Here is a 26,767-nt window from a genome sequence, read left to right as displayed (position 1 = left end):
CATCCACAGTAAAATCCTAACAGTCCGTGCTTCCCTGACTTACTGTGAAATCACTTTTGTTAGCCTGAGTTATTTCAAGGCTAGAGTTCTTAAAAGTTGCACTATTTCAAAAGTGAAAATTGTAATTTTTCAAAGGGACAAAAATAGGGTCTTTTACCTTTTCGTGATGGATTATAAAAACCTTGAAAGATGTATCTTTCCAAAAGCAGAAGGCAATTTCTGGGAAGGGGTGTTTACAATAGAAATTACAGTTTTACAAACAGAGAAGCTGACTGCAGAGTAATAAAGTGAGGCTATCATGAGACTAAAGTAAGAAGATCCTTAGCATTTGAGAGAAGAAAGGGCTTTTAAACACTGTTCTGACTTTTTGTTTGCATATTGTTGATGTTGCTATTAATAGTCTTTCATTGTCCATGACTAATGAGGTTCTCTTGGACAACAGAGCTCTTTATTAAAGTTTCAGCATTTAAACATTTCCTAAAGCACCCCCAAGGCCCCCCAGCAAAACCAAAGGAAACAGGATATTGCATTCCTGACATTTCTAAGATTGAAAAGATAGAGGGAAGGGAGAGATTCTTTGACTCACATAGAGAAGAAAGAGGAGTAGAAGTCTCACTGCTGTATTAGTGTACTTTATGTGGAGCATCTTTTAAGCTAATTTGTGGAAAGTTTGGGTGATGAGTCTTGATCTTTCTAAATGTGCACTGAGGAACTGTACTATAATTGCGAGTTCTCTGTCATTGTGCCTCCACCATGCATCCTACTTGCAGAATTTCACATTGTGTCATCAGCTTATTATGTGTTAGATTATTTGGTTTTATTACAGGAATTACCTAATTAAAAAATGAAAACAAACAGAAGAAACACCACCCTGTATTTACTGTAACTAGCTTTTCCCCTGGATGAGCAGTCCACAGTACTGGGGAAAATATCTCAGAAAATGAGAAGAAAACCCCCTTACTCTCAGTCAACCATCTCTTCCTTAATTCACGAAGATTTGGAGCACCAAAACAGAGCTGTAAAAATAGTGTAAACATGGCACAATGCTAGCACAAAAATAGAGTGCCTTCCTATGGGGGAAAAAAAAAAAAAAAAAAAAAAAAAAAAAAGGAAATAATAATATAGGGAAATGCAAGCCTAGGACAAATACACTAGGCAATGAAGTAAGTAATCCTTCTCGTGTCAAAGAGCTTTTCTTCTTCACCTCCTGACGGAAACGCTGAAGGGCAGCCCTTGTAAAAGGAGGAAACAAGCTACTGAAGTTGGACGGATTAGGAAGGAAGTTTTATTTTAGAGAAATGGAGTCTTGCTGACTATAGAAGGTCTAGAAAATTAGCCTTTAATTCCATGCTTCCCAAACTACTGTTTGTGCCTGTGATTCAAAGAGGGTTATGAAAGGTTAGGAAAACAATCACAAAAATTTTAATTTAAGCTTTCCAGTGTGTGTATTCTAAAAGCAACCAATTTATAAAAAAGAAAAATGTAATAAAATCAGATTATTCTGACTTAACCCTCTCAGAAGTTCTGGACTGGGAGATGAGAGACAGGTGTAATGTCTGGCTGCATGTATAAAGATATATTGCTACTGTCTAAGGTGAGATTCTCCAAGCATGTAGCTCTTCCATGGCTAGAATTCAATTGTTCAAGACTGACCTACATAACTATAGCTGTGCTTGTATAATTTACTCAAGCACTTGTGCCTGACATTGTTCATGAGGCAGGCATATCCATGCTAGGAAGTGGGAGTCTGAGACATGGGAATTACTCTGCCATTTCATTTCTAATGCACTGTATAGCATTTTTAGAGCTTTTAGAGTTTCAGACCTTCTTTAAATCAGACCATAAGGTAATGTTTTTGGAGCAAGTCACTGACCCAGAGGACAGAAGATACCACCTGTTCATATGGCTTCTTATCACAGACCACTGAGCTTCATTGGGATCACTGTACTGACCCCAGCAGCCAGTGCTCTTTGATTACAAGTTGGCTAATACATTTCCTAAAATGTGAAGGTGAATTGCACTCAAATTTTTCTCACATTGGAAAAAGGTTAAATCCTCTCTTGGCTGGTGTTCAGTTCAGGCTGAGATCTATGTATTAGCCTTCTGGAGAAGAGCAGCCATTTGGTAGAGGAAGTAATATCTTCCTCTCTTCATCCAAATGCCAGTATAAGCTCAGGAGCAGAGAAGGAAATAGGGAGCAGACGAAGACTCCCTAGTACACAGAGCTCTTCAAATCCCTCAGCTTTCCTGTGGATGGAGTGGTTTCTCTTTTCTCCTCTTCCTGCAACTCCTGGCCACCAGAGGGAGAGAGTCTCCTCCACCCCCCACTTACAGGTCTTCTTCTGGAAAGGCAGAGAAAGAGTGTCTTGTCCCCCATGACCCCAGTTGTATTATAAATTTGGGAGAAAACTGATCACAGACAGGTTTAATGGTGGAGTAGCAGAGCAGACAAGGAAGACCATAATACAGCCATACTGATAGTGATGAAAGATCTGTCTAAGCACCATAGCATGTTTCCAACAGTGGCCAACAACAGATATCCTGGGAATTGTACAGTTGTTGTGATCCTTCCCAAAATATTCACCCAGCGTTAACCAACGAGAATATCAGGGTGGCCTTGAGTCAGAGATGGCACCTCCAAAATTAGTATCGCTTGACAGACTTTTCTTCCATGAATTTGACCGATCAGCTGTAGAACTCATGCAGACTTTTGGCACATGCAGAATTTGTCAAGGGACCCCACAGCCCAACTGAATGTTCTGTGAAGATGTAATTCTCACTGTGCCCATTCAAATCTTAAATGTTCCAGTGGGCTGTTTCTAGTTCTTATACTGAATAGACAGCAAACAGTTCTGCAGTCCATTTATTTTACAGGCTTCCAACATACTTCCTCTATCAGCCATGCATTTTAGCAATCCTGTGGAAGGAATTCTAATACATTTAATTGTTCCTTGTGCAGTGGAGAATGGCGCACCAGTTTTGCTCTACCAAATGATTGTTCATTCTTGCCATCACTGCTGCCTCTTCTCCCCTTTTTCAAATATTTTTATGTAGAGGCCGTAAAAGCAAGTAGGTTATGACTTGTGTCTTGGTGAAGTATTGCTTCTAATAAAGATTTTACCATTGACCTGGGTTTCATACTTAACCAACATAAAAAAGAGCTCTATCTTTACTACTGAGAAGAAAATCAGAATTAGTACTTGGAAAAACAATAATCCCAAATGTTTTTCATTGCTATCAGCAATTATGTTTGTACAAGAAAATAAAGTGAGCCAGGAGCTGTGGTCTGGCCTTGAGGCTACATGGCACAGCACAGCTCACTGTCAACAGCTGAAGCCACTGAAACAGGATGGCAGTACCTAAACTCCCTTTTGTGAAAGGTCTTTGCCCCACATGATTCTCCAGACCTTTCCCAGCTGCTATATGGGAGAGTACTAACTTGCACACACTAAAATCACAGCTTATCTGTACTAACAATACAAAAATATGGATAGTAGTTACACAGTGCTCAAGCTCATGCCCTGCCTTCATTGCACAAGCACAGGGTACAGACAGCTGAATAGCTAACTAGTCAACATCATACCTAAAAATGGAACTTTCTCTGTTAGGGTCAGCATGCAGACAGAACAAGGCTTTTCCTTCTTGTTAGCTGTACTATCAGTGTAATAACCATCTGTCTTCAGCTGTCCTGGCACAGATGTTGTCACTGTAACAGTAACAGACCTCTCAGCATTGTGAAAATACAGAGATTTTTTCAACAGGGAAGACTGAGTTTTGTTACTAAGTACAACCTTTGGTTTACATCTCTGCAGCTTTCTAGGGAGGCAGTTCTGTAAATCGTGTCATACTTACAGACACTCCAGATGTTATGTACCCAGAACTGTTCCTTTATCAGCACAGACAGGAGTGATTATATGGTAGTCTCTGCTTGCAGGCTTGGAGGCAGTGGGAAACTTTCAACCCTGGGAAGCAGCAGAGGCAGAAAACTGTGCTGATAATCCTTACAGCTGTGTTGCCCATGCAATGCCCTCTCTGTACTTGTGTTCATCACCTTCTTCCCCAAATAAAGGGCTCCTCCTCACCTAGCAGGATTGCAATGCCAAGCAGTGGTCATGGTAGTAATTAATGGATGGATGCTCCTTTCTCTGTAGTCCTGTAAGAGGCAGAATCTGATTAAACTTTATAGTCAGATAAGACTAGTAAAAGGAAGCAGGTTAAGCATATTAGTCAGATAGATTGTGCCAAGCCACAATGTGCAGTTTTCCCAGTCTTCTAAGCATGACATTGGCAAGCTTAGCACTATACTAACCTGAAATATTCAGTGTCTCTCCAATACCCAACATGTACCCAGTATTTGAAGGAAAAGACCAATTAATCCTCCTGAGGTACGTCTACACTAGTAAATCAAATATACTGTCTTTGGTTCTGAACTATCACTAAACACTCCTTGTGCACACTATCAAACTCACTTTTTGCCAAAACAGGGTTGCTGAATGCTCACTTCTGGAGTCTAATAATTGACATGGGCGAACTACATTAGGGCTGTTTTAATGATACCACTGCAGATAGTAAAGATACAGCATGCAGGCACATTCTTTGCCACGAATTTACTACCACTGACATAATTGTAGCATCTTTCAGCAGATGATCCATTTCACTGTTTTCTGACAACTCATGTTCTAAGGTCATATTCAAAAGGAAAGATCTGATCTCACTTCTTCCGCAGTAGTAAATACTGGTTTAATCCCATTGTTCTGGATTGAGTGATAAAAAAAAAAAAAAGTGAATGGGATTAAAGAAATAAAGGAGGTGGTGGAATTGAAAAAAGATAAAAGATGGTCTTTTCCCATCAATTTCAGTGCAAATACAGTAGTAGCTGGAATTCTGTGCAAGATTCTGTGCCAAGGTGAGGACATGGCAAAGCAGTATTGTGCTGTGTCTGAGGATCTCCTAGTAAGGGCCATAACACAATGTATTTAACCATGGGATTCTCTGTAACAGCAGCTCTACAAGGTTTGCATAAAGATACTCTGAAATACCTGCCTCAGCACAATCTTCCTGCCTGTCTTCTATGCTGGGACATCTGGGATGCATAATAATATCTTTCAAGGCAACTTCCACTGTCCTGTAAATCTGGGGCTTTTAGGGCCCCTTTGCTCCATCCTGAGCTTTATGTGTGTTATCAAGGCCTGGAGCAGAGAATGAAGCAAAGGCATGCATTTTGAATTACAGTTTATTTTATTTATAATTTTGTCTTTTTCTATTAGCATAGTTCAGTTTTCATAGGAACAAAAGAAATCCATAAATCTGTTTAATGGGAAAGAAATTTGTTTCTTTTGGCTTCTGGGCATCTGTTCAAAGCTGGCCCCACTGAGTGCCTGGACTCTGTGATTATCTAGGTGATGATGCTGCACTTCCAGCTGGTTCATCTATCTGTACAGGGCTCAGACATTTGTAGGCTGTAAGGTTTCCACCCTCACGTTTCAGCATATGTTCAGTCACTTGATGGCTGATTATAGCTGAGCAAATAGTTTATAATGAATAACTTACTCAACTCATTAAACTTGCTTTCTTCTTGTGGCATATCCTCCCAAAGACTGAGGTTTCTTCAAGTGCGTTTCTGAGTCAGAATGATTTAACCAGTTTCTTTGAAGAGCGTGGGTAGATTCAGAGCAGTGCTTTGGATGAATTCACTGTTCAAAGACTGTTGATTAGTTAATTGATCAAACAAATTATGCACTATTGTCTCTGCTCCCTGCCTGTTTAGATGCTTGTGTAAGTCTTCCTTATTAACTTAAGAGAGTTGTTCTGAAATCAGTGCCACTGAATCTTCATCTTCAAGGTATCCTACTTCAGCACAAACACAGCTGTTGGCCTGTTCTTTCGGTTGTTCTTTATAGTCAAGCCTTTGTCAGCTCAGGAAAATGTATAAAGGCATCTTCATGCATTGTTATTTTGTAATCAGTTATTATCCTAAGAATATCATAGTTAGTTCGAATATCATAGTAGTTAATATCAAACTACTCTAGAAACATTTTAAGAAGGAAAGAAATGTAATAAGACAGAATTTTCACATAACTTCAGTAATCCAGTCTAATCTTAATAAAACAGGAGTATTTAACAGCTCCATCTGCTGAGTACATTAACTGAAACAGCAGGAAGAAAATCCTCAAATTTCTTTCTGAGAGGCAAGGGTTCTTCAGATTAATACATTTTTTTGAGAACAGTAGGCATTGTGCCAACAATATTACAAATCGGAATCTAGTGATGATTAAATTATGAAGTTGGTCCAGGAGATTTGTGGAAGATAAACAAATTAAATCAATGAGAAGCTGCATCTGCTCTGGTAAGAGGGGACTGCTACGTGTGGGAGCCAGAACAATGGCTTGGGTTCTGCCAGCAAATGCAGAAAAGCTGAAGTAGTTCTATTAGCTAATTATTTTTTCACATGAATAATCAGTCAAAAATGTAGTGACAAGCCAAGAACTGTGTACAAATATGTTGATTTTATGGGAAATTAATATCTCTGTAATTTATAGGTATGTTTTTCTAAAATTCTTCACAATATTTTATGAAATCACAATATTGTGCCCACTGGAATATAATATAAGAGTAAAGCAATTGATCCCAGTAAGTAGTGTTTTACTTAAATGATAAAACATTAACTGCCCTCTTTGGGATTCTTTTGTAATATAATGAATAATATTGTTGTATTGTGAAAGGGATTAATTCAGACAAAAGAGAAGCATTGATATGAATTAGCCTTACATGTTATCTTTAACACACCTGCTACCACAGTGGTTTAAAAACAGGGAAGGATTAAAGTAGCTGAGAATGTTAAGATTGGAAGAAAGTGACTCTGCTATGAGTGATAGCTGTTCGTAGTATTTAACTAAAATTCTTGAGTAAAGCGGCCTATGCTGGACAGGCCTGTATCCTTTACTACGGTCAAACCTGAAGTGATGTCCATTTAAAGGCATTTCTTATTCTGGACCTTTCCTACTGAGATTTGGGGTTCTAATGCACACTGAAATCCTAGAAAACAAATAGAGATATGATCATGAGCCTTTTTGGCACCTGATCTGCTGAGGAAAATAGTGTCAAAAAGGCTTACAAAGATTTTTTAACAGAGTTTACAGTTAGGTGGTTTTCTCCCTTTTACAAAATTTCCATTGGCACCTGTACTCAGATAAAATATGACTGGTTTCCAGTCCCTTTTTATACTGTACAATGAAACTGAAAGACTGCATGAGGTTGTGTTTAAAGTTGTCAACAAATCATTCTGAGTCCCCAAAGTTAACACTTTCCTGCCTGTGTCCTGGTAGAGTTGCAGCAGAGAGGTGACTCAGCTGTCATCTCATTTTTGAGTTTCTGACAAGTGAAATGTTTCCAGTTATGTAGTTGTTCACTGGTTGTTTTTCTTGTCCACTGTCTCCCATGTACTGATATGAGGCACCATGTCCTGGAAGTTTCTCTTGGGATTGCTGCACAGGCTCCAGCCAAGTGTGGAGTGCTGAACATGTTGCATGTTCCTCCCCACTCAGACTCCTTGAGGCTGCATCTATCAGAGAGAATGGAGATGAGATTTAAAAATGTGAGGGAATCAAAAAATTTTCTCAAGTGAATAAATGAATATGTCTTGTTGAGACTCGAAGTAGGACTTAGTTGATCTTCCTACTTCCTTCATTTGGTTAAAGGTCTGGTGAGCATCATGGCAAGTTTCTGCCCTTTATCACACAATGTTTCAGGTTTGGCACACTCACATGGCAGAAGATGGAAGTGAACACACAAAATCCAGTGTCCCTTTCAGTGCCATCACCTTAACTTTTTATGATGATTTTATCTCTGAAAATAGACTTCTTGTACCAGACAGCATCTTGCAACCCTTCTCTTCAGAGCAAAGTAAATTTGAAATATTTGAAATAAGCATTAGGATTGTTTAACTTTGTTCAGTGCCCTTTGACTTGAGTTAAATATGTCCCAAAGACACTTGTTTCAGCATTAAGCTCTGAACTCCACCTGTTGGGACTTTGATATATACAAACTGCGAAAATGTGTGTTAAAAATGGGAGTCAAAAATTCCTGTAGAGTTGCTCCATGCTTGTTTTCTTAATTTTTGCAATGTGGTTGTGACCCCACAGCTCATTTATTCCTCAAAGGCAATGGAGCAGAAGCATATGGGTGCTGCCACCAACCCTTCCTTACAGATCTTGGCTTCTCTACAGGTGAGCAGCTGATAGATGATCTTCTCAAGCAGACAAAGGGCAAAGTGGTCATTTAACAAAACAAACGAGGTCCCTCATCATCTCAGAAACATGAAATATGAGAAAAGAAGAACTGAAGGATATTTTGTGATTCTTACACTTCTCCATCTTTGTTTTTATGTTTTAATCACCCATTTTAATCTGAGTTTGACAAAAATGCCTCGATGCAAAGGTTTTCATAGGCTTTTGTTCAGGCTCTTTTTGGAAGGGTACTAGGGAGTTAAGCTGGATTTTTTAAGCTGGTTTCTTCTGCTCTGTAATTGCTTGTTAAAACCTTGTTTTTCAGCTAGTGACCTTTGCATCGGTGACATTGCATGCGTAGCATTAACAAGAATTAATAAAGAAAACTTCTATTTTTAGGAGTGGAAAGTTGCCAAAATTCAGATAATTTCGACATCTCATGCATTTTTTTCGTAGAAATGATTAGTAACTTTTCTTCTACGGAACAGTCAACAAATTTGAAACTTCTGCTTACAAAAGTGCACTGATTGGATGTGTATTCAAATCTCACTCATTTGTAGCAACATCAGAAATGATTTTTTCCAATTATGGGCATAGGAGTTGCACCCCACAAAGCAATGAAAGAAGGAAGAATGAAATTACTGCTCTGTAACAGAACAAGACAAAGCAAAGAAAAACCACCAGTTAATCTTCCAGTGAATATTCTGCTTGAATATATAATCATTTTGTCCTTCCTGCTCATGGAAAACCAGTCTTTAGGTGGCTGAGGCCTGTATTTGCTCCTCTAGACCCATCACCCTCTGTCTTCAAATAAGCTGGGTCCTGTCCCAAAAAAACAGGATTTAACCATTAAGCAGATGTACAAAATCCTTTTTAATATTAAAGGCGGGATGCCAAGATAGAGGGGACCTTTGCACAGCAGTACATACTGAAATTGCACTCACTCACACTAGTGAGGACAGCTGTATCTGACAGAATCATTCTCAATTTCAGATTCTAACTGGCTACATTTTATTAAGCTTACCCAAGTTGTGTGTTTAACCTTTATTTTTTAATGAAAAATCACCACTAGGCCAAGATCTGAATAAGTCTTGGATATCTACCTATTTTGTCTCTTACAACATAACCCTGAAACCTTGTGAGTTATCAGGTCTGGTAAGAACCAGTACATATCCTAAGTCAAGTCTGTTACAGAATTCACAGTGTCCAGCTGGGAAGAATAGAACAGAAATGCTTTCCTTCTTGTCTTTCACTTTCTGTTTATAACATAATGTTTCTTTTTCCTTAAGAAACAACAAACAGAAGAAAACCCTACCAAACACAAACCTCACAAAAAAACCTTCAAACACAAGCAAAATAAAAATCAACAAAATATTAAATCTTTGGGGGGGGTTACTATGAGTGCCACTATAAGTGAACTGTCAGGAGAAGTTCTGTTTTTGTGTGGTGCAGCCTTCATGATGATGGCTTTGTCTCAATTAGTTGTTTATTTAAGAGGAAAACATATTTAGGTTTTGGTACTGCGGGCAAGTTGTGTATAAAAGCTACTAAGGAATACAAGGCACAAATGTCCCAAAAAGGAGATAAAAATACTTACTTTCTTCTGCTATTTAAAGTGTTCCTGACCCTGAAACATATTTCTCTAAGGCCAGTGAAATTAGAAAAATGTAAATGTTGTACAAAAAGAGGATCAGACCAATAAACTGTCCGTCTCTGCTCCTATTAGGACATTAATTAATGGAATTGAGTGAAGGACTGGCTGTTGCCCATGTGAAGTGTTTGTTTAAACCTTTTTGTGAAATCCAGACCATCTGAAAGACGTAGGAGCACTAGAAAATACACTGCCAGCCCTGGACCAAACTCATCCAAATAAATAACAGCAAAGCTTGGTATTTGCATCATGCTCGATGACTTCAGGGCTTCTTAAGCAAACCACTGCTCCAACTATAGAAGCAGCAAGTAAGAGTTTGTTTACAAGCCTAAGTACTCATTTAATTAACTTATTTAGATAAATTTAGGTTGCCAGTCTGTACCACTGCAAGGTCTGTTGTAAGGCTCAGTCTTCTGAATTGGATACATGTCAGTCATGTTGAATGATAGCAGTAGAGGAGTGAAAGCTGTGCCCAGATGGACTCTGGGGGCTTTGAAAATGAAACAAAGCTCTTTCTAAAGGCAGAGGCAGCAAGAAAGTTGATCCTTTTACCTCATGGCTTGGCTCCAGTTTTTCTCCAGCAAGCTTGAATGGATCCAGCAAGCCAGTCTGGATCTTTCCAGAGAGCACTATGTGGGGACTCCAAGCAAAAAGTGGAAACATTCTGGCCCAGGCCAATGACCATTGACAAAGACATGCCCAAGTCCAAGTAGCGTTTGTGTTGTTGACTCTGTCTGTCAGGGAAAATGACAGCTTTAGATGGATAACTGTTGTAAGCCTTAGCACGTATTGCTACAATGCTGGAAACATTAGAACCTATCAAATCAGCCTTCCTCTAACCTTGCATTGTGTTTATTTGCACAGAGATGTAATGCCTAAATTAATAAACAAATTACTTAAAACACAAAGTAAAATGGAAGGGTTGTCAGGAAGGAACACTGTAAAGTTTCAATATGACTTATATGAAACTGGCAAGAAATTGTTTAGCAGCTCTTCATTTAATGGACAGTTAAGGATTTGGAATAAAATGCGTAGAGTTTAATGGCATTTTTCCCCTATGATACAAGTTGGAGAGAAGCAAGATCGTGGCGTGGGTGACCTCATGTTAAATAGTTTGGTAGTTACTGGTTACAACTGAGACGTTTATGACACCATCTCTGACATGTGAAATGTTTTATTTCAGGTACGCTTGTGGAGAAAACTGCTTAGAAAGGAATTATCATATTTGTTTTATGTTACTGCAGTGTTAATGTAAATAATCTAATTTATGATGGGGGAAAAAAGTGTGAGAGATTTCTGTATAGCTATTCTGAAGCCGTTTTGTTTTTTCCAGATTTAATTGTGGGTGCATTTGGAGCTGGAAAAGCAGTTGTTTACAGGTATGTGGCAAATACAATTTATTTGATATTTTACAGCTTTGGTGGGAGATACTAAATTTAAAAAATGATATATTCCCATTTCCCTGTTGCAGTGTGTAAAAGATGGTCATTAGAGATGATAAATTAAACATCTTGTGCGAAACAAATGCTTTTTTCCCATGCTCAAAACCTGTAATTTTCAATTAAAATTTCCATGCTTAGACTTAGTTCAAGCAGTTTCTGGAATGTTTGATTCTTCAGTTAATTTTAAATAAGAAATTTAAAAGGCACGGCACTGAAAATTAATTTCTTTCCTGGGGAATGGTGCTAGTAAGAAATTTTAAAGTGGCCAGTCTTCAGAGATTGTGTATGTTAAGACATGAACCATTGATTGAAAATAAAGACTTCTACTTTTAGCCTCAATTAAAAAAAAATGCACAAGATCCCATTTTACAAAACAAAAAGTTGTTGCTGACTACAGAGTTTCACTAAATGCACTTTTTGATTCGATGTGAAATTTAAAACCACCAAATACATAAACAAAACATAAACATACATAAAATCTGTTAATGCTATCTTAGTCCAGCCATGCTGACAGCTCATTTCATGTAAGTATTTGTAATGTAAGTATGTCATTTGACATGTAAGTCTTTTGCTACAACAATGTAGTCATATTTCTGATTCCTGTCTGGCTTCCTGTTGTCTGTATTCCCAACAGCACTTGACTGAGAAAAGGCATGTTCTTCTTCCCAGCTGAATGTTTGTGACAGCATAAGAATTTTGTAAAACAGGAATGTTAGCTCAACACATCTAACACTGTAGGTGCAGTGATTTTCCTACTGCGCTATGTAAGAACCATGCAAATACTTTGCAATGCCATGAGTGACTGCACAGGATGAAACACTGAAGAAATAGATCCACTCTGTATTTTCAATAACAATAAAATGTGTTCTATTTAATTTAAGAAAGTGAATAGCAGGGGGCCATTTCCTGTCCCGAATGTATCAAATATGCAACTTGTCATGCTGTTGTAATAGAATTTTATTACTGAAATTTTCTAGGCAAGAAAAGGTTTTCCCTGTTGCACAAAAGTGAAGAAAGTAATTTTTTTTTAATGTCTTGCTGAAGTAATATAAAGAAGTAATCATAAAAGCTCAGATATGGATTAAAATATCAGGAAAGTTAGAAAACTGCAATTATGTAAGTTACTATAAATAGTATTGCTGTCTTAAAACAGAATCTGGGCTTATACTTGTTACTAGTTATCTTCTAAACTGCTTGCAGTAATAGATTATCCCATCACTTAACAATAGCTTCAGAGGGTTGGTTTCTGTCACCAAAACCATATATTCGTGTACTCAGCACAATTTACTGATGATTATTCCTGGTTTACAAAGTCAATTGTCTGACTCAAGAAGTGTCAGAGTTTTCTTCATTATTGGCTCAAGAAAGTCTGCACCAACTTCTAATTTAACCAAATCATGTTTATTTTTTAAGAGTCTTAAAACTGACATAGTAAGTCTGAATGTAGCATTAGTCATGGAGAGAGTACAAAAGCAATCTGCAAGATGGCCAGAAGACTGCTGTAAAACCCAAAAAGGCAAACTCTGTCCCTTTGAGAAAACTCAGTGTGATGAAATGTGTCTGATGTGCCTCAGTCCTGGGACACATCTATTGCTTAACCATGGGATACTGTTTCCGTGATGTGTTAACGTGATTTTTTTTTGTAAATCTCAGTAGGATTCTGGTGGGAAAAGAAAAAAAAAGGTCTTTTGGCAATGAGCAGCATTATAAAATTGTGTTCTCCCAAGTAACCCTACATGTCTGGCTTCTTTGCAGCCAACTCAGTTTTTTCTCTGCTGCAGCTAAATGTGCTCCTTCTGAACGTGGTGAACCTTATTTCTATCCCCCAGAGCCAGACCTGTTGTGACAGTGAATGCTCATCTTATTCTGAACCCCATGATTGTGAATCCAGACAATAAAACCTGTCAGCTCCCCAGCTCTCAGCTTTTGGTGGCCTGGTAAGTCCATGATTACTCCATATCCTCTTTCTCAAATAACTTCCTGTTCCTTAATTTTATTGCCACTCTTTGTTGAAGATGTTCAAAGGTCAGAATGTTGGAACATGCTCTGGGCACAACAAAACGTCCCTGCACTGAAATCTTTTTGGTATTTTCAAGTACTTAGCAGACTGCCTAGCTAACTGTGATAGCAAAAAGTTGAGTCACCTTCTGCATAGGAGGAACCTCTGTGTCTGCTAGGGGCAAGCTGCAAAGTTATATGCAATGTTTAGATGAAAGAAACATGAAACAGCTTAAACAGACAAAACACATAAATAGTCATCTGTTTGCTGACAAAAAGTAACAGTGAAAGTGATGCAGAGCTGGTGGAGCCACCATTTTCTGTTGGAGAAAGACAGACCTTAGTCCTTTCTAGAAGAGAGAAGGTATCTGGCTGGCCATCCTGAGAGAAATTCACAGGATGTTGTTCCTGGCTGTCTTTGGTCAGAGGAAAGTTTTTTTAGCACATTGTGCCGGACAATGTTTCAATCATCCCTAAAAGAGAAACCCTTAACCACAGTAGCATTTAACTTTGAACAGGGAAAAAAAAAAAAAAATAAAAAACCACAAACCAACGACAAAACAACCCAGCATAAAAAACCTTGGAGTTAATTAAAACTGTTTAAGATCAGTTACACGTACAAAATGCTTGCAGGACATTTGGAAGCTATCTAATAGCATGTAACATCACATAAAGGCACGTTTACTGCTCTAGAAAAAAGTCACTTTGAAAGAACCCCAGGAGCAGTTGACAAAAGATGCTATTACAAATACATCAGATACTGTTTAAAAGTGGAAATAATAACAAATGAGGAAACTAAAAACACAGCATAAACACGTGCAAGTTGAATATAAAATGGTAGTAAGTCTTGCCAGAGAGACTGTGAGCAACATATTTCTAAGATGTAAAAATATTAGAAGCAGGAAGCCTGCCAGGACATGGGCTGGACAAAAACAATATTAAAGTGTAAAGGAGGAGTCCAGAAGATGACATGAATGCAGAAATTTTGCATTGCTTTTAGACTGAAGATGGTCAGAGGATTTCCTCACATTGGAGACATTCTTTATAGGAGATGAGTCCTAAAAATCATCTCAAATGTAAGTTTCAGCAAAAGAATCTTAAGAATTAATTGATAAATATGAACTGTAAAACATAATAATGAGAAGCAGTTCATTTAAGAGCCATGGAGGCTCTAATAAACTCTGATACACTTAAACCAATAAATATGTGGACTTCCAAAGCATCTGGGATGGGGTTGTCAAGAGATTTTCACTCTTGCATTGTTCTTTTAAACTTTATGGGACTTCTCATATTTTTTATCATGTTCCTCATTTCTACATCCAGTGTAGAAAATTGCCCATCTACAGAGCAAGGTAAAAGGCACTTGGTGGAACTATGCAATCCCAGAACTTTACACAAAGAGCTTTGGCCTTTCTGGAATTTTTTGATTCAATTATCTTTTGTTTTAACTGTTGATTTAAAAGAACAATTTGAAATATAGACACTTGGCTGAAACATGTTCATTGATCCAAATTATGTTGTTTCACAACTCCAGATTTTAAGAATTTTAAAAAATGCTTAATGTCATAATGGAAAAATATTTTGGAACCGTAACAGTTAACGACGGGTATTGAAAGAAGAAAGGTGGGATTTTTTTTGCCCAAGAGGAAAAACATCTCTTTTAAAAAATATTCTTGCTCTGAGACATTGTTTAGAAAAGGAAGGAAGAAATGCATACTCCTTTAAAATATATTTTTTTTGTTTCTTTTCATTTCTCCACTACCAGAAGTTTGGCTCATATTTACAAGAGCTTTAATAGGAGCATAATTTAATTTCTGTCAGCTTTATTCTAAAATACTGTTCCCTAAAGGTTTAGTTCGTGTTATGAAATGACTGAAGAGCAGCTGCTATTTTCCACACTGTTATTTTTTTCCTTAGTTGATATAAGCTTGTGTTGTACATATGAAAACAATTAGTAGGGAAACTCCAACAGGCAAAGAATTCCTCAGTCCCATGGGACAGACTTCTGTACCTCTTAGCCAGCTGTGCAACTTGTTTAAAACTCTACTGACTGACACTGCAAAATTAGAATGTAAGGAAACCTCCTACCAGAAAAGTTTCAGGAAGTGTGTGTGCATGAATAATGTGGATTATTGTACGTTTCCAAGTATTAGGAAAATATTTTTTCTGCCATGATATAAATTGCAAAGCTGAAGCAGCAGGGGAAACATGCACAAAAAGTCATTTTTATGCCCAGCTCAAAGAGAACTGTCCTGAACTTCTAGAAACACATAATTCATTCTCTGCTGTGTGTGTAAAATGTGGCTGTTCCTGAGTTCCCAATACTAGCAAATCTATAACAAATTCTGCAACTTCGAAGGTATTAAAGAACATGGAAAAAGATTTTTTTTCCCCCTCAGTGTGAAAGATGCAAGTTAATATCTGTAAAAAGAGGTAAATAAAGATTTTCATTTTTCCAAACCTCTTTCCATATCATGTGATTTATTATGTTCAAGATTGGGTTCTAGCTGTCAGGAGGTCTAATTTATTGGTATTTTTATTACCATTTTAGGTTTGATTATCCACTAGCTACCTCATGTATTTGTTCTTAAATTTCATCTACAAAAGTTTTTACTCACCTCCCACTAATTTAAGGTGAATATTGTTAATTCTGTTTTGTAGAGGAGCAGTAAGTCTGAGAAGTTTCCTGACTTACCAAAAGTTGCATAGAAGTGTCCAATCGTGATAAAAAAATCAAATTGTAGAATATATTGTGTATATATATTTTTATATTTCTATTTTTATATTTGTAGGCTATTTTTTATTTGCAAGTGCTTTTCAGGTTTGAATGCCTGATTTGAGATGTGTCTTGTAGGCTATCCACCTTCTGTAAACCCACTAAAAACAGAAGCAGAGTGCTTAAAATTGCTGATCTTCAAGTTCCTACTATAAAAAATACGTCAAAAAAAATGTAGCTCATTTATCTCCAAATTTCTTACTATTAAAGTAGTAATAAAATATTCATGATCTTGAGTCAGCTAGATTCAGTAGATGAGACTTTTCTACATACACTTTAAAGAAAGCTGAATACAAAATTCCTACCAAAGATATAAACCCCCAAAATAATATTTCAACCTTTCCTAGCTACATAGGTTCGACTATATTTCTACCTTTTCTCCTTTCTACTGCTAGTATTTTCTTTTCTCATTGACCTAATTTGAAAGAGAATGAGATCGGTGCCCTGTGAATATGGACCTAGGGGCCGCTGATGAGATGAATTTGTGTGAGATTTTCCAAAGACTGTTGGCCAGTCTGACTCCATGCGTTGGATAGCAAAGCCATATGGCCAAGAGTCAGAAGATGGATACCTCACTTTTCAGGGGCTGGTCAAAGCGGGGTAGACAGGTGGTGTCAGTTGCTACCAACACAGCTGAGCTGCTGTACAGGAGGCCTCTGTGCCACGTTTTAGCTTCAGTCGCCCTAGAGAAATCCAAAGGGCAGTCACTTATCTAGCAGCCCTAGTGCTATTGCAGCCTGGGCATGTGACGTAGTTTAGGCATGAGATGGCTTCAGCATTAAAACTGTGTGTTGGACACTGGATTAGTCTTTGCCATAACAAAATCTAAATGCAGGGCAAGTATTAGAGCATCACAATAGAAGTGTATTGACTTGCTTTGGCATATTAGACTTCAAAAGGAAACTGTTTGTTTAAAGGTCATTCATCAGTAGACGATAACAGCTTCTTCTCTTCTGTGGAGGTTTGTGACCTTGGGTTGGGTATCAGACTCACACAGAATGGAAGGCCATAACATTAAAGCTTACATGGTGTTTCTGCTTAGGCATTAACCATTCATTCTATCCATCTACAAACCTGGGTGCTAAAGAATTTGTTAGCAATGACAAATGACATCTGGTAGGATCTGCTAATGCCTTGCTTTTCACCTCCTGAAATAAGTTGCTGGTTTTTTGGTGTTTGTTTTGTTGTTTTGTTTTTTTTTTTTAGCTGCTAGAGTAGCCAGACCAAAATAATTTCTTTCTGGTACTAAGTGTGGTCTAGAAAATATTATACATGGGTAACTAACTTTTCACTGCTTCTGGTGATATTAGGTAATTTTATTAGGGTTAACTATTGAAGAGACTGCTCCCATCTGTGCTGACAGTAGTTTTGAAGAAAGGAATATTTTCAAGCTTCTTGTTCTTGAAAAAGTACTTCTGTCTACCTGAAGAACATAAAATTACTTTAAACAAACTGCTTTATTGCCCCAAGATTATCAGGAAAAGCTAGTGTGTTAAGTTTTAAGGCTTTCCCTCTATTTTGTAACTACAGTAAAATATTATTCAAAGCATAATCTCATAGTGATGACAGACACTGCAGAATAAATATGCTGTGGGGATCTCTTCAGAGAGGCAAGATTGAAAGCACATAAAAAGTTCATATGCTTTAGGATGATGCACTATTTCCCATTTGTTTCTTATTTGCTGAAGTTTTCTTCCTTTGATTGTTAATTGTGTTTTTTGGTTGATTGCTCCTACAAGCAAGCTGAAAAGCTCAGCTGTTTTATTTCTTACTGTGCCTAGGAGTCAGATATTGAACCTCTATAACTTCTTTAGACTCCTGTCCTCTTTTGTTGTCTGTCTTTCCCTCTGCTTTTCTTCTTTTTGACACTGAAACATCCCTCAACATCTCTCCAGCATCTTCTTGTTGAAGTGATGAGCGAATTTAAATTCGTCTAGGTTTGCAATTGAAATCTTTGATGTCTTTAGCACTATTTCTGAACTAAATAATAAAATCACAAATGTGTGGCAAAATTCTGTTAAAACCATAGTCTTTCCTCTTGGCTGGAGTGTAGGAGATTATTAACTCCAAATTTTTGCCTTTTTGCTCTGCCATTCCCTTTTTGACATGCTCTGCCTGGAGTGGAATGAGTAAATCTTGACTCTTACAATAATATTTAAGAGCATGACTTCAGTTATCAAGTATGTATGATGAATTATTCTGTTCAATGCAGTAAATAAAGCATAGACTGAAATTGTTCTGTTTAACAAGTAAAGCATTCCAAGTTGCATTTTTGAATGAACCTTTTTTCAAACATGATAGGGCAAAATTTATACGATTCCTCTGAAGCAGGATAACTAAGTTTAATACAATGACATCTCTTGAGTTTATGTTTGAGGAAATACACTCTTACATTTTGACATGTGAGACTAGCTTGTGAAGAATGATGTCTAAATTGCATTTATGCAATTACACAAGATTTCCTCATTTTTGTTATTTTGTCCTTGGGTATTTGGAAATAACTGGTTCTTCATGTATTAACTCATAATTGTAAAGAAATAGTAATATGAATAAACTTGCAATTTCTGCATGGACTGGAAAGTCATTTGAAGGCTACAGTTCAGCAGAGATTAATGGCATTATGCCATTCTTGTTCCTCAAGACATAATGGCTTTTTTTTTTCCCAAGAAAAGAGTTTTTCATTAAGGTCAGGAGAGTGACACAAATCCCAGATGTGGCAGTTTCATTACATCTGTCAGAGGAAACAAGCATGCAATTAGAATGTGATTACAGGTCGGTTTAAAGGTTATGTTAGTGGTTTTGTATCCACTGCGTGGCAACATTAGTATATAGGATAACAGTAGTGAGGAGATCAAGATCAGTGAATAAGGCAAATATTTTATTTAACTCAAGCTGATTTTAATGCTGACCTACAATTTTTTGTCCATATACAAACTAAAACATTTTATAAAGCCTTGAAAATTTTCTTTAAGAATGATCGTTAACCAGAGACACTTGCAAGAATGTTTCACCTGAGCAATTTGGTTACGTTACATGGGATTTCATTAGGAATTACAGTATGCAGAACTAAGTCTATGTGGCAGATGACAGCAGAAATCAAAAATCAAGAACATCATTCCAGTGACAGATTCCTTGTTTTGCCACTTGTCAGAGAAGTACACTCTGCTAATTGCATCAACAGGCATAATTAATACTATTTCTCGTACCATCCAGGGTAATTTGTGAAAACTTTCAAAATTCAATTCAGTTAAATATTTATAAAACTTGCTTACCAAGATTCCTTACAAAGTGAAACTTCTATAATCACTACTTTTTTAGTTTTTTAAATGAATTTTTGTGTAAGTTAAAAGTTCTGATTAGAAGGTATCAGCCAATAAAACTATAAAAGGCTTCTCCTATCAGTTGTTGAGTATAACTGTAAATCTGTTGCCAGTCTTACACAGAAATATTTTGTTATGGGAAAGGACTCACCTATGGCTGAGGTGACATTTGTATCTTTATAGTTGTGATGTGAGTATTTCTAGGCTCAAAACAGCTTGCTATACATTCAGAACACGCAAATTAAAAGAATTAACTTATGGTGTGTTGCTTTTTGTAGAATGCATTGCTTTAGCATTCTAGATAAAGAACATGAATCACCAGTTTCTCTGTGCTTTGATTTAGGTCGTCTAAGTGCCACCTTCTGCGAAACTTAGCAAATTAAATGCAGTGCAGGTTGGTTAGTCTAATGCCACAAAAATCAAACAATTTAGGTTTTATGTTTGGAATTAATTATAGCCTGTTGAAATAATGAAAATCTTACAGTAACGCCAATGAAACACATTGGTATCCTGAGTGTTTTAATTTGCTGGAAAACAACTTGAGCATTGACAACATGCTCTAAGATTTTTCTGACTTGACCTTGATGAACCAGAAAGGATATCTGCAGACAGCCTGCTCCAAAGGTGGTTTGCTGAACTTCAACATAAAGAATTCAGCTTTGGCAATGTTATCGAAGGATCATCTCCCTGGGCTCTCTCCAGAACTACTGGGACCATCTGGGAGGATCTTCTCCACACCTTTGCCAAGGTGTGAAGTATTCAGAGACTTCTTCTGTTACTATCAGTGGAGCCTAGGACACTTCCTGACTTAATTAGGGAATATCATAGGTAGCTAGATACAATCTCAGTTAACATCTTTTTAAGCAAAATGAAAAAGAAACTTAAAATATGACTTGGGAACTGCTGATTCCCAGGTCAGTCCATTTTCTAATAATGAATTACTTCTACTTTTTTTATATGTAGCTTTACTGTAAGAGTCTGCGCAGATTTTGAAGGTCAAAGTATTTCAGATGAGATAGGTAAGAAATGTTTTCTATTCCTAGAATTTACCCTGTCCTGCTCCGTTTCGGATGTATTTTATTCCTACCCTTGGAAAGACATTAGGAGTGAGATCCTCCTAAGGCAAGAAAATGCAGTTAAAAAAAAAGTATTTGTGTGTATGTGTATATATATATATATATATGTAAGCACAAACATTTTATTACTCCCTTGAAGTATTTTTGTTTCAGATTTAGTCATTTTCTAAATAAAATGAAGAATGTACCTTGTTGGAGAATGTTCTGTTTTGGAAAAAAATAAAGAGACCGAAGTCCTGTACACATAATATCTGTCAATAAAATAAGAATGCTTAAATTAATTGTCCTGCATAATTTGGATCAAAACCTAGTGGGCTTTCAGACAGGCACTAAAACCATAGATTAGTTATTCTTGGAAGACTTGCTTAGGTTAATTAATTGTAATACATAATTAATTCTTTACTATTTTCCTTCCGTTAAATCAATAACTAATATATTTCTTTGTATCCTTTAGTGCTGAAAGGTGAATTACAATTAGATTCCTTGAAACAGAAGGGAGCTGTTAGGAGGACCCTCTTCTTTGATCACCATCAGTCTCATCACTACTTCTCCATTGTGATAGAAAGACAGAAGCACCTTCATTGCCATGACTTCCTTGTTTATCTCAGAGTAAGTTGTTTAAAATATTTTTCGTTCTCATCATGGTTTGAGTAGTTCCAGGGATTTAAAGATAATAGTAAAAAAGGAGTCACTGGGAAAGGAAGAAATAATTTCCAAAATTACAGAAATGGGATACAATATTGACCTCATCTGTATGTTCAGTATGTCCAGAGCATACTGCTACCTTGAAAAAATTTCCTCTGTAAATCTTTGGCTTTTGTCAATATAAGTATAAAAAAAAGACTGAATTTGAAGAGTGTAAAATTTCTCTGTGTAAAAATACATTCATTTCACACTTTTCTGGAAATTCAGATCAAATGCTGCATCTTCTGATACAAAAATGTAAGATTCCTTTCCTTTTTTGCTATCCCTTTATTTTTTATTATTCACCGTGCAGTAATAAACTAATCATGTTAAATATCATGCCAATTCAGGTTCAAAAGATTTGAAAGGAGTCTTACCAGAAATACTGGCCTAAAATTCATACATTTTTAAAAGTATTTTAAAGATATTTTGAAATGTTTTTAGAAAACCTAGAACTACGGAATTGAAATTGTAAAGGAGAAAGGGTCAACACTTGCTCACTTGCAGGTGGAGTTACTTCATGCAATTGAAGTAGATTCCAAGTCTGATCCAAGAAATGCAGTGGAAGGTGAAATGGAGAAGTTTCAAGCACTGTGTAAGGACATATCTAGACAATAAAGATGGTTGAATTTTACCGCTGCTAATTCTTATAAATTCTTGGTTATGGTACAAACCAGCAATATTACCTCCACAAATCCACACATGCCCTACCTCCATTTCAAAAGGAAGGGGGGCAGCAGCTGTTAGGAGTTGGTTCTGTGTGTCTCTCTTACACAGCTTCATTTTAGGCTAATGCTTTGAAAAATTTCTGAGTCTACTCAGCTCAGCCAGCTTCTTCCGAAATGGGGCTGTGGAGGCAATGTGTTCTGGGCATTCCAATTACTGGTGAGTCACTTTGCTTTCCTAATGACACCACATGCAGCCAGAATTTGGCCAAAATCTGTCAAAGAACCATGTCTTTACCTTCAATAAAGACCACATCTTTACCTTCAGAAGTCTGAATTTGTTATCATACCATACTAACTGAAATAAAATAGTAAACCATTGATTCTTATTGTGTGATTGTCACTCACAGGATGAAACAGAATTTAGAGATAAATTATCTCCCATCAATATAAACTTCAATTATAGTTTGGATGAGTCCAGTTTTGAAGATGGTTTGACTGTGAAGCCAATACTGAACCATTATCAGAAAAACTCACTAGCAGAGCAGGTATGAATTTTGCATGCCACATTTTCTGTATATAAACATGAAAGCATTTACAAATACTTTCTGTGTCATCTTTCTTAAAAGAGAGTATCACAGCCAGAAATTACACAACACGGATTTAATTAATACAAAATGTAGATTGAATATAAATATATAACCAACAGGCCTTTCAAGTTTTTCCAAAACTTTCTTGTGCTCATAGTTTTGATTGCCTTCTAGAATATGTAAGCCAAGTTAGTGTGGAAAAGGGCCTGAAGATCATATTGTTCTGCTAAGGACATATTTGACCATCTAAATAGTCTCCAACCTCCAGCTACCATGTGAGAAGGAACTTATAGGAAGGAGAAAAAAGATTAATTCAATAAGGCAGTACTAGTGGTATTTAAGACACTTGGATTAGCAATATTTAATGAAGTGATTTAGACTTTGAGGCATGTACTAATTGTATTTTGATTTTTTACTTTGCAATGATACAGGCTTACATTCTGGTTGACTGTGGGGAGGACAACTTATGTATTCCTGACTTGCAACTTTCTGCAGTGCCGTAAGTCAAATAAAATAAATTATTCTGTAAAGAGAAAGTTCAAACACTGCTAACTGTTGCAACAGAATGAAGCATGTAGAATACAGTTCTGTTGTTTATTGTAGCTAATCATTCTTACCTGATTTCCAGATTTTAATTTGTGCGACCATTTGAGCTATAAAACCAAGAAATGGAGAAATACACACTTGCAAACCACATTCATGATGTTTAATGGTTATTGTAGAAAATATAGTTTGCAGGTGTTTGTTAGGAGTGGTTCCAGTTCTCTGAAAACCAAGAGATGAGACAAATTGTTGTTCATAGGAGGTTTCGAGGGTTTTTTTTTATTTCAGTGTGCCAGTGATTTTGAACTTGGACACAATTCTCCTGAACTCAACATACAATGAATTAAATTGATCTCAAAATAAAATTTTCAAAACATGTCAACAGTTTCTCCTATGGAGGGAGAAATATGCCAAGCAGGACAAGTGGGGAACATCTGAGAGTTACCTGACTCTCATCAGAATCAGTCTGTAGCTGTGAAACAAAAGGGCACAGGGCCATTGCAGGTCTAGGGAGAATTTCTGTCATTGTTTATATCACAATGGACATGAGGAGAAAACTACTGCCATTGTGTTCTCCAGAAAACAATGCTGATGGGACCCCTGTGGCAAGAGATTCCTCCACTAAATACTTCTTGCCATTTAGAAAGTAGTCAGGCTCTGAAATTTTACACCAGTTACTTTGAAGTTCTGGGTAGTCCATTTTGACCACGGTGGTGTTTTCTCTTGACCTCTTTTCTAACCAGGTGCTGGTATATTTTTCATGGGGTCATTTTTATAGAAAACGTTTTATTTTGTGTTCACAGAGTATTTTCCAGAACAGGTGCTCTGAGAGCCAAATGTCCTTCTGCTTTACTCATACATAAATCATAATTGTGCATGTTTAGTATGTTATGACTATTAGTATGTTCTGTACAGGGATACAGACCAGCTAATAATTGGAGAAGAAAACTGTGTCATGCTTATAATAAATCCAAGGAATGATGGGGAAGGAGCCTATGAAGCTGAGCTACATATAAAGATTCCACCTGAAGCAGATTACACTGGGGTTGAACGCAACAACAAGGTAAAGTAAAATCAAAATGTTAGTGATAATGAAGCAGACAACTGAGAGCAAGGATAACCTACATAGGTTGTACCAACTGAAAGCAGCACATAAAGAGGTTTCTTTCCGGAATGGCGATTCCATCAACTTTCACCTATCTTTGCTTGCACTTCCCAGGGTAAAGATAAGCCATGCCTCCAAAAGATAGGAAGGACAGGACCATTCTGATCACATCCAGCACAGGTTCAGCTCCTTCCCATTAACTTTTTCATAATACTACACAAATACTGTCACATTTCTTCTAGGAATAGAGGTATTCATGTCATTCAGATTTTGAACCAGTAAACAATACTAGTAGCAGAAAGTAATACTGCCAAATTCCCTTAGTGCTTCCAACCTGGGATCCCATGGTACCAACTCCCAGCCAGAGTTAATGAGCCCTGCTGACCCCCAGACATTTGGACACTGCTGTCTCCTCTCACAGCCCACCAGTGTTTTACCATTATTAAGGGTGACCCAGTCTCCAATATCCTGAATAGCTGGACATTAACTGCACTACTAAACTTGACAAAGTTACTTCCCCTTGTCAATTTTTTATGTTACAAATGGACCAAAATTGCAAATTAAAATGTAAAATGTGCCAGTGTTCACAGAAGGACTGACTGAAGTCCTGCTGAGCTGTACTGAACATGCAATGTTTTTCCTTTTTGGATCTGTTTGTTTTTTAAGAGCAAAGATGAAACACTATCCTGCAAACAAGCAGTGTTCATGTATTCTCTGTTGGACAGCAAGTCTGAATCACCTCATCTGCACATATATCTCCCAAGCTGTTGCAACATGAGCCTGCTTTTTTTCTGTTAGTGCCTGGAATGTTCAAAAGGGCCTCAAGGGTGAGAGTGGGAGAAAGCAAGTTAATTTCCTTTCTGAAGGAAAATGTTTTTAAGGAAGTTGAAAGTAACTTACAAGGTATTTCCTTATTCTCCTTCTGTCAGTGACTTTATTAATGGGCTTGTAACCTAGTTTGAAAAAAATTACAAGAAATAATGCTATTATCAAAAATGAAAGAAATTCTCTGCAACCTCACATCTCTGAAGTGTATCTTAAAGACACCAGCCTTTTCTACTGCCTGTTCCTTTTGTTCTCTTAGTAAAGCCTCTGGTTTTTTGGACTGTAATCTACAAAACTAAAGTTCTCTTTAATATGCTACAAATGGTTATCTTTTTCCTTCATTCCTCTTTAGAAATCTTTTGCTGTTCTTTTGGACTTTATCAAGGTGTCAGAGGAGGCACTAATTCCAACACCCAAGCACGTATTAGCACATATCTGTTATTTCAAGGACCTGGGGGTGGGAGTAGGCAAGAGGCTGGACATGAGCTGGCAATGTGCATTCACAGCCCAGAAAGCCACATGTGTCCTGGACTGCATCAGGCTTTCCACTACCTGAAGGGAGCCTGAAAGAAAGACACACAGGGACTTCTTACACTAACATGTTGTGACAGGACAAGGGAGAATAAATTCAAACTGAAAGAAAGTAGGTTTAGATTAGATATTAAGAAAATTTCTTGGCTGTGAGGGTGATGAGGCACTGGATCGGGTTGTCCAGGGAAGCTGTGGATGCCCCATTCCTCGAAATGTTTGAGGCCAAGTTGGATGGAGCAACCTGGTCTAGTGGAAGGTTTCCCTGTCCGCAACAGAAGAGGGTGGAACTAGATAATCTTTGAGATGGCTTCCAATCCAAACTATTCTATGGTTTGGACCAGGGAGAAATCATTCAGAGCTTTTTATGATATTAGGAATAATTTAATTTTGTAGTGCCAACATGATATACTCATGGAGAAAGGAAGGAAAGATCCTGGTGCTTTGGAAGAATAAAGAGAAGCTAGAATGGGTTGGGAAGGAGTTTTGAAGTTAGAATACTTTTTCTTTTGACTTTGTCTTTCTTTTGAAGACAAAATTTTAAAAACCCAGGAAACACAACACAACTACTTTTTTCAGATTTTGGGGAAGAAAAAATGCCTTTCTGACAAATTCAATTCCGAATTCTTGTAGATTTATAAAAAAACTGCCTTCCTTTTATCCACATAGCTCACTCCCACACATAATTTATTTCATATTCTTTGCTTTTCATACGTACTCCATTCAAAAAAATGTCATCATGTTCTTTCTGAGAAGGATCAAAACATTAGTCCTACTTTCTAGGACATTTTTAGTGTCTTTCTTTCTGCATTTCAAGGACAATTTTCACAAGGATTACAAATGGCACTGAAAGTAAATTCTTTCTATTGTTTTTAAATGGTAAATGTATATTTTTTTAAAACTATGACTTTTGCAATATTATGTTTCCATTAAGTAAGCTAAAATATTAATTTCTAAGTGAATTTGAAAAAAAATGGATACTGTCAATTTGTTCTAACATTTTCTAAATGTAAATTCTTCTGCTACCAGGATCACCACATTCTTAGGAGTCATAGTATAAATGAATATAAGTGATTATAAATAAGAGAGACTCAATTCATTCAACTTACAGGATTTTGAGAAAATCCAGTAATTTGAACTTACAAGATAACAGAAGAAATTATCACACTGGATGCTGTAAACACTGAGGTATATGGAAAAAAAAGTCCCTCCATCTGCAGGCAGTTTTTGAGGCATGGGCTAGAGATGAAAATTACAGTTTTCATGTCAGTTGCAGTGGAATCAGGATTTCAGTTCTTTTATTTGTGTTTTTGTTGTATCCTGACAATTGGGCATCTGT

The 26,767-nt window shown here is 37.0% G+C and overlaps 1 protein-coding gene across 1 annotated transcript in view; it reads left to right on the top strand.

The window, feature by feature from the left end:
- Positions 1–26,767, top strand: part of ITGA8 (integrin subunit alpha 8) — a 112,012-nt gene that overhangs the window by 30,627 nt on the left and 54,618 nt on the right. Inside the window, exons 14-20 of the mRNA XM_066198317.1 lie at positions 11,210–11,255; positions 13,148–13,255; positions 20,376–20,431; positions 20,943–21,097; positions 22,248–22,385; positions 22,859–22,926; positions 23,886–24,033. Of these exons, the coding sequence (XP_066054414.1) occupies positions 11,210–11,255; positions 13,148–13,255; positions 20,376–20,431; positions 20,943–21,097; positions 22,248–22,385; positions 22,859–22,926; positions 23,886–24,033 (719 nt within the window). The remainder of the gene's footprint in view (positions 1–11,209; positions 11,256–13,147; positions 13,256–20,375; positions 20,432–20,942; positions 21,098–22,247; positions 22,386–22,858; positions 22,927–23,885; positions 24,034–26,767) is intronic.

This window comes from Chamaea fasciata, unplaced genomic scaffold (genome assembly GCF_029207755.1).
Source record: "Chamaea fasciata isolate MVZ Bird 193981 ecotype frontalis unplaced genomic scaffold, bChaFas1.0.hap1 SCAF_1, whole genome shotgun sequence".
NCBI lineage: Eukaryota > Metazoa > Chordata > Aves > Passeriformes > Sylviidae > Chamaea > Chamaea fasciata.
This window is presented reverse-complemented; position numbering and strand designations above follow the sequence as displayed.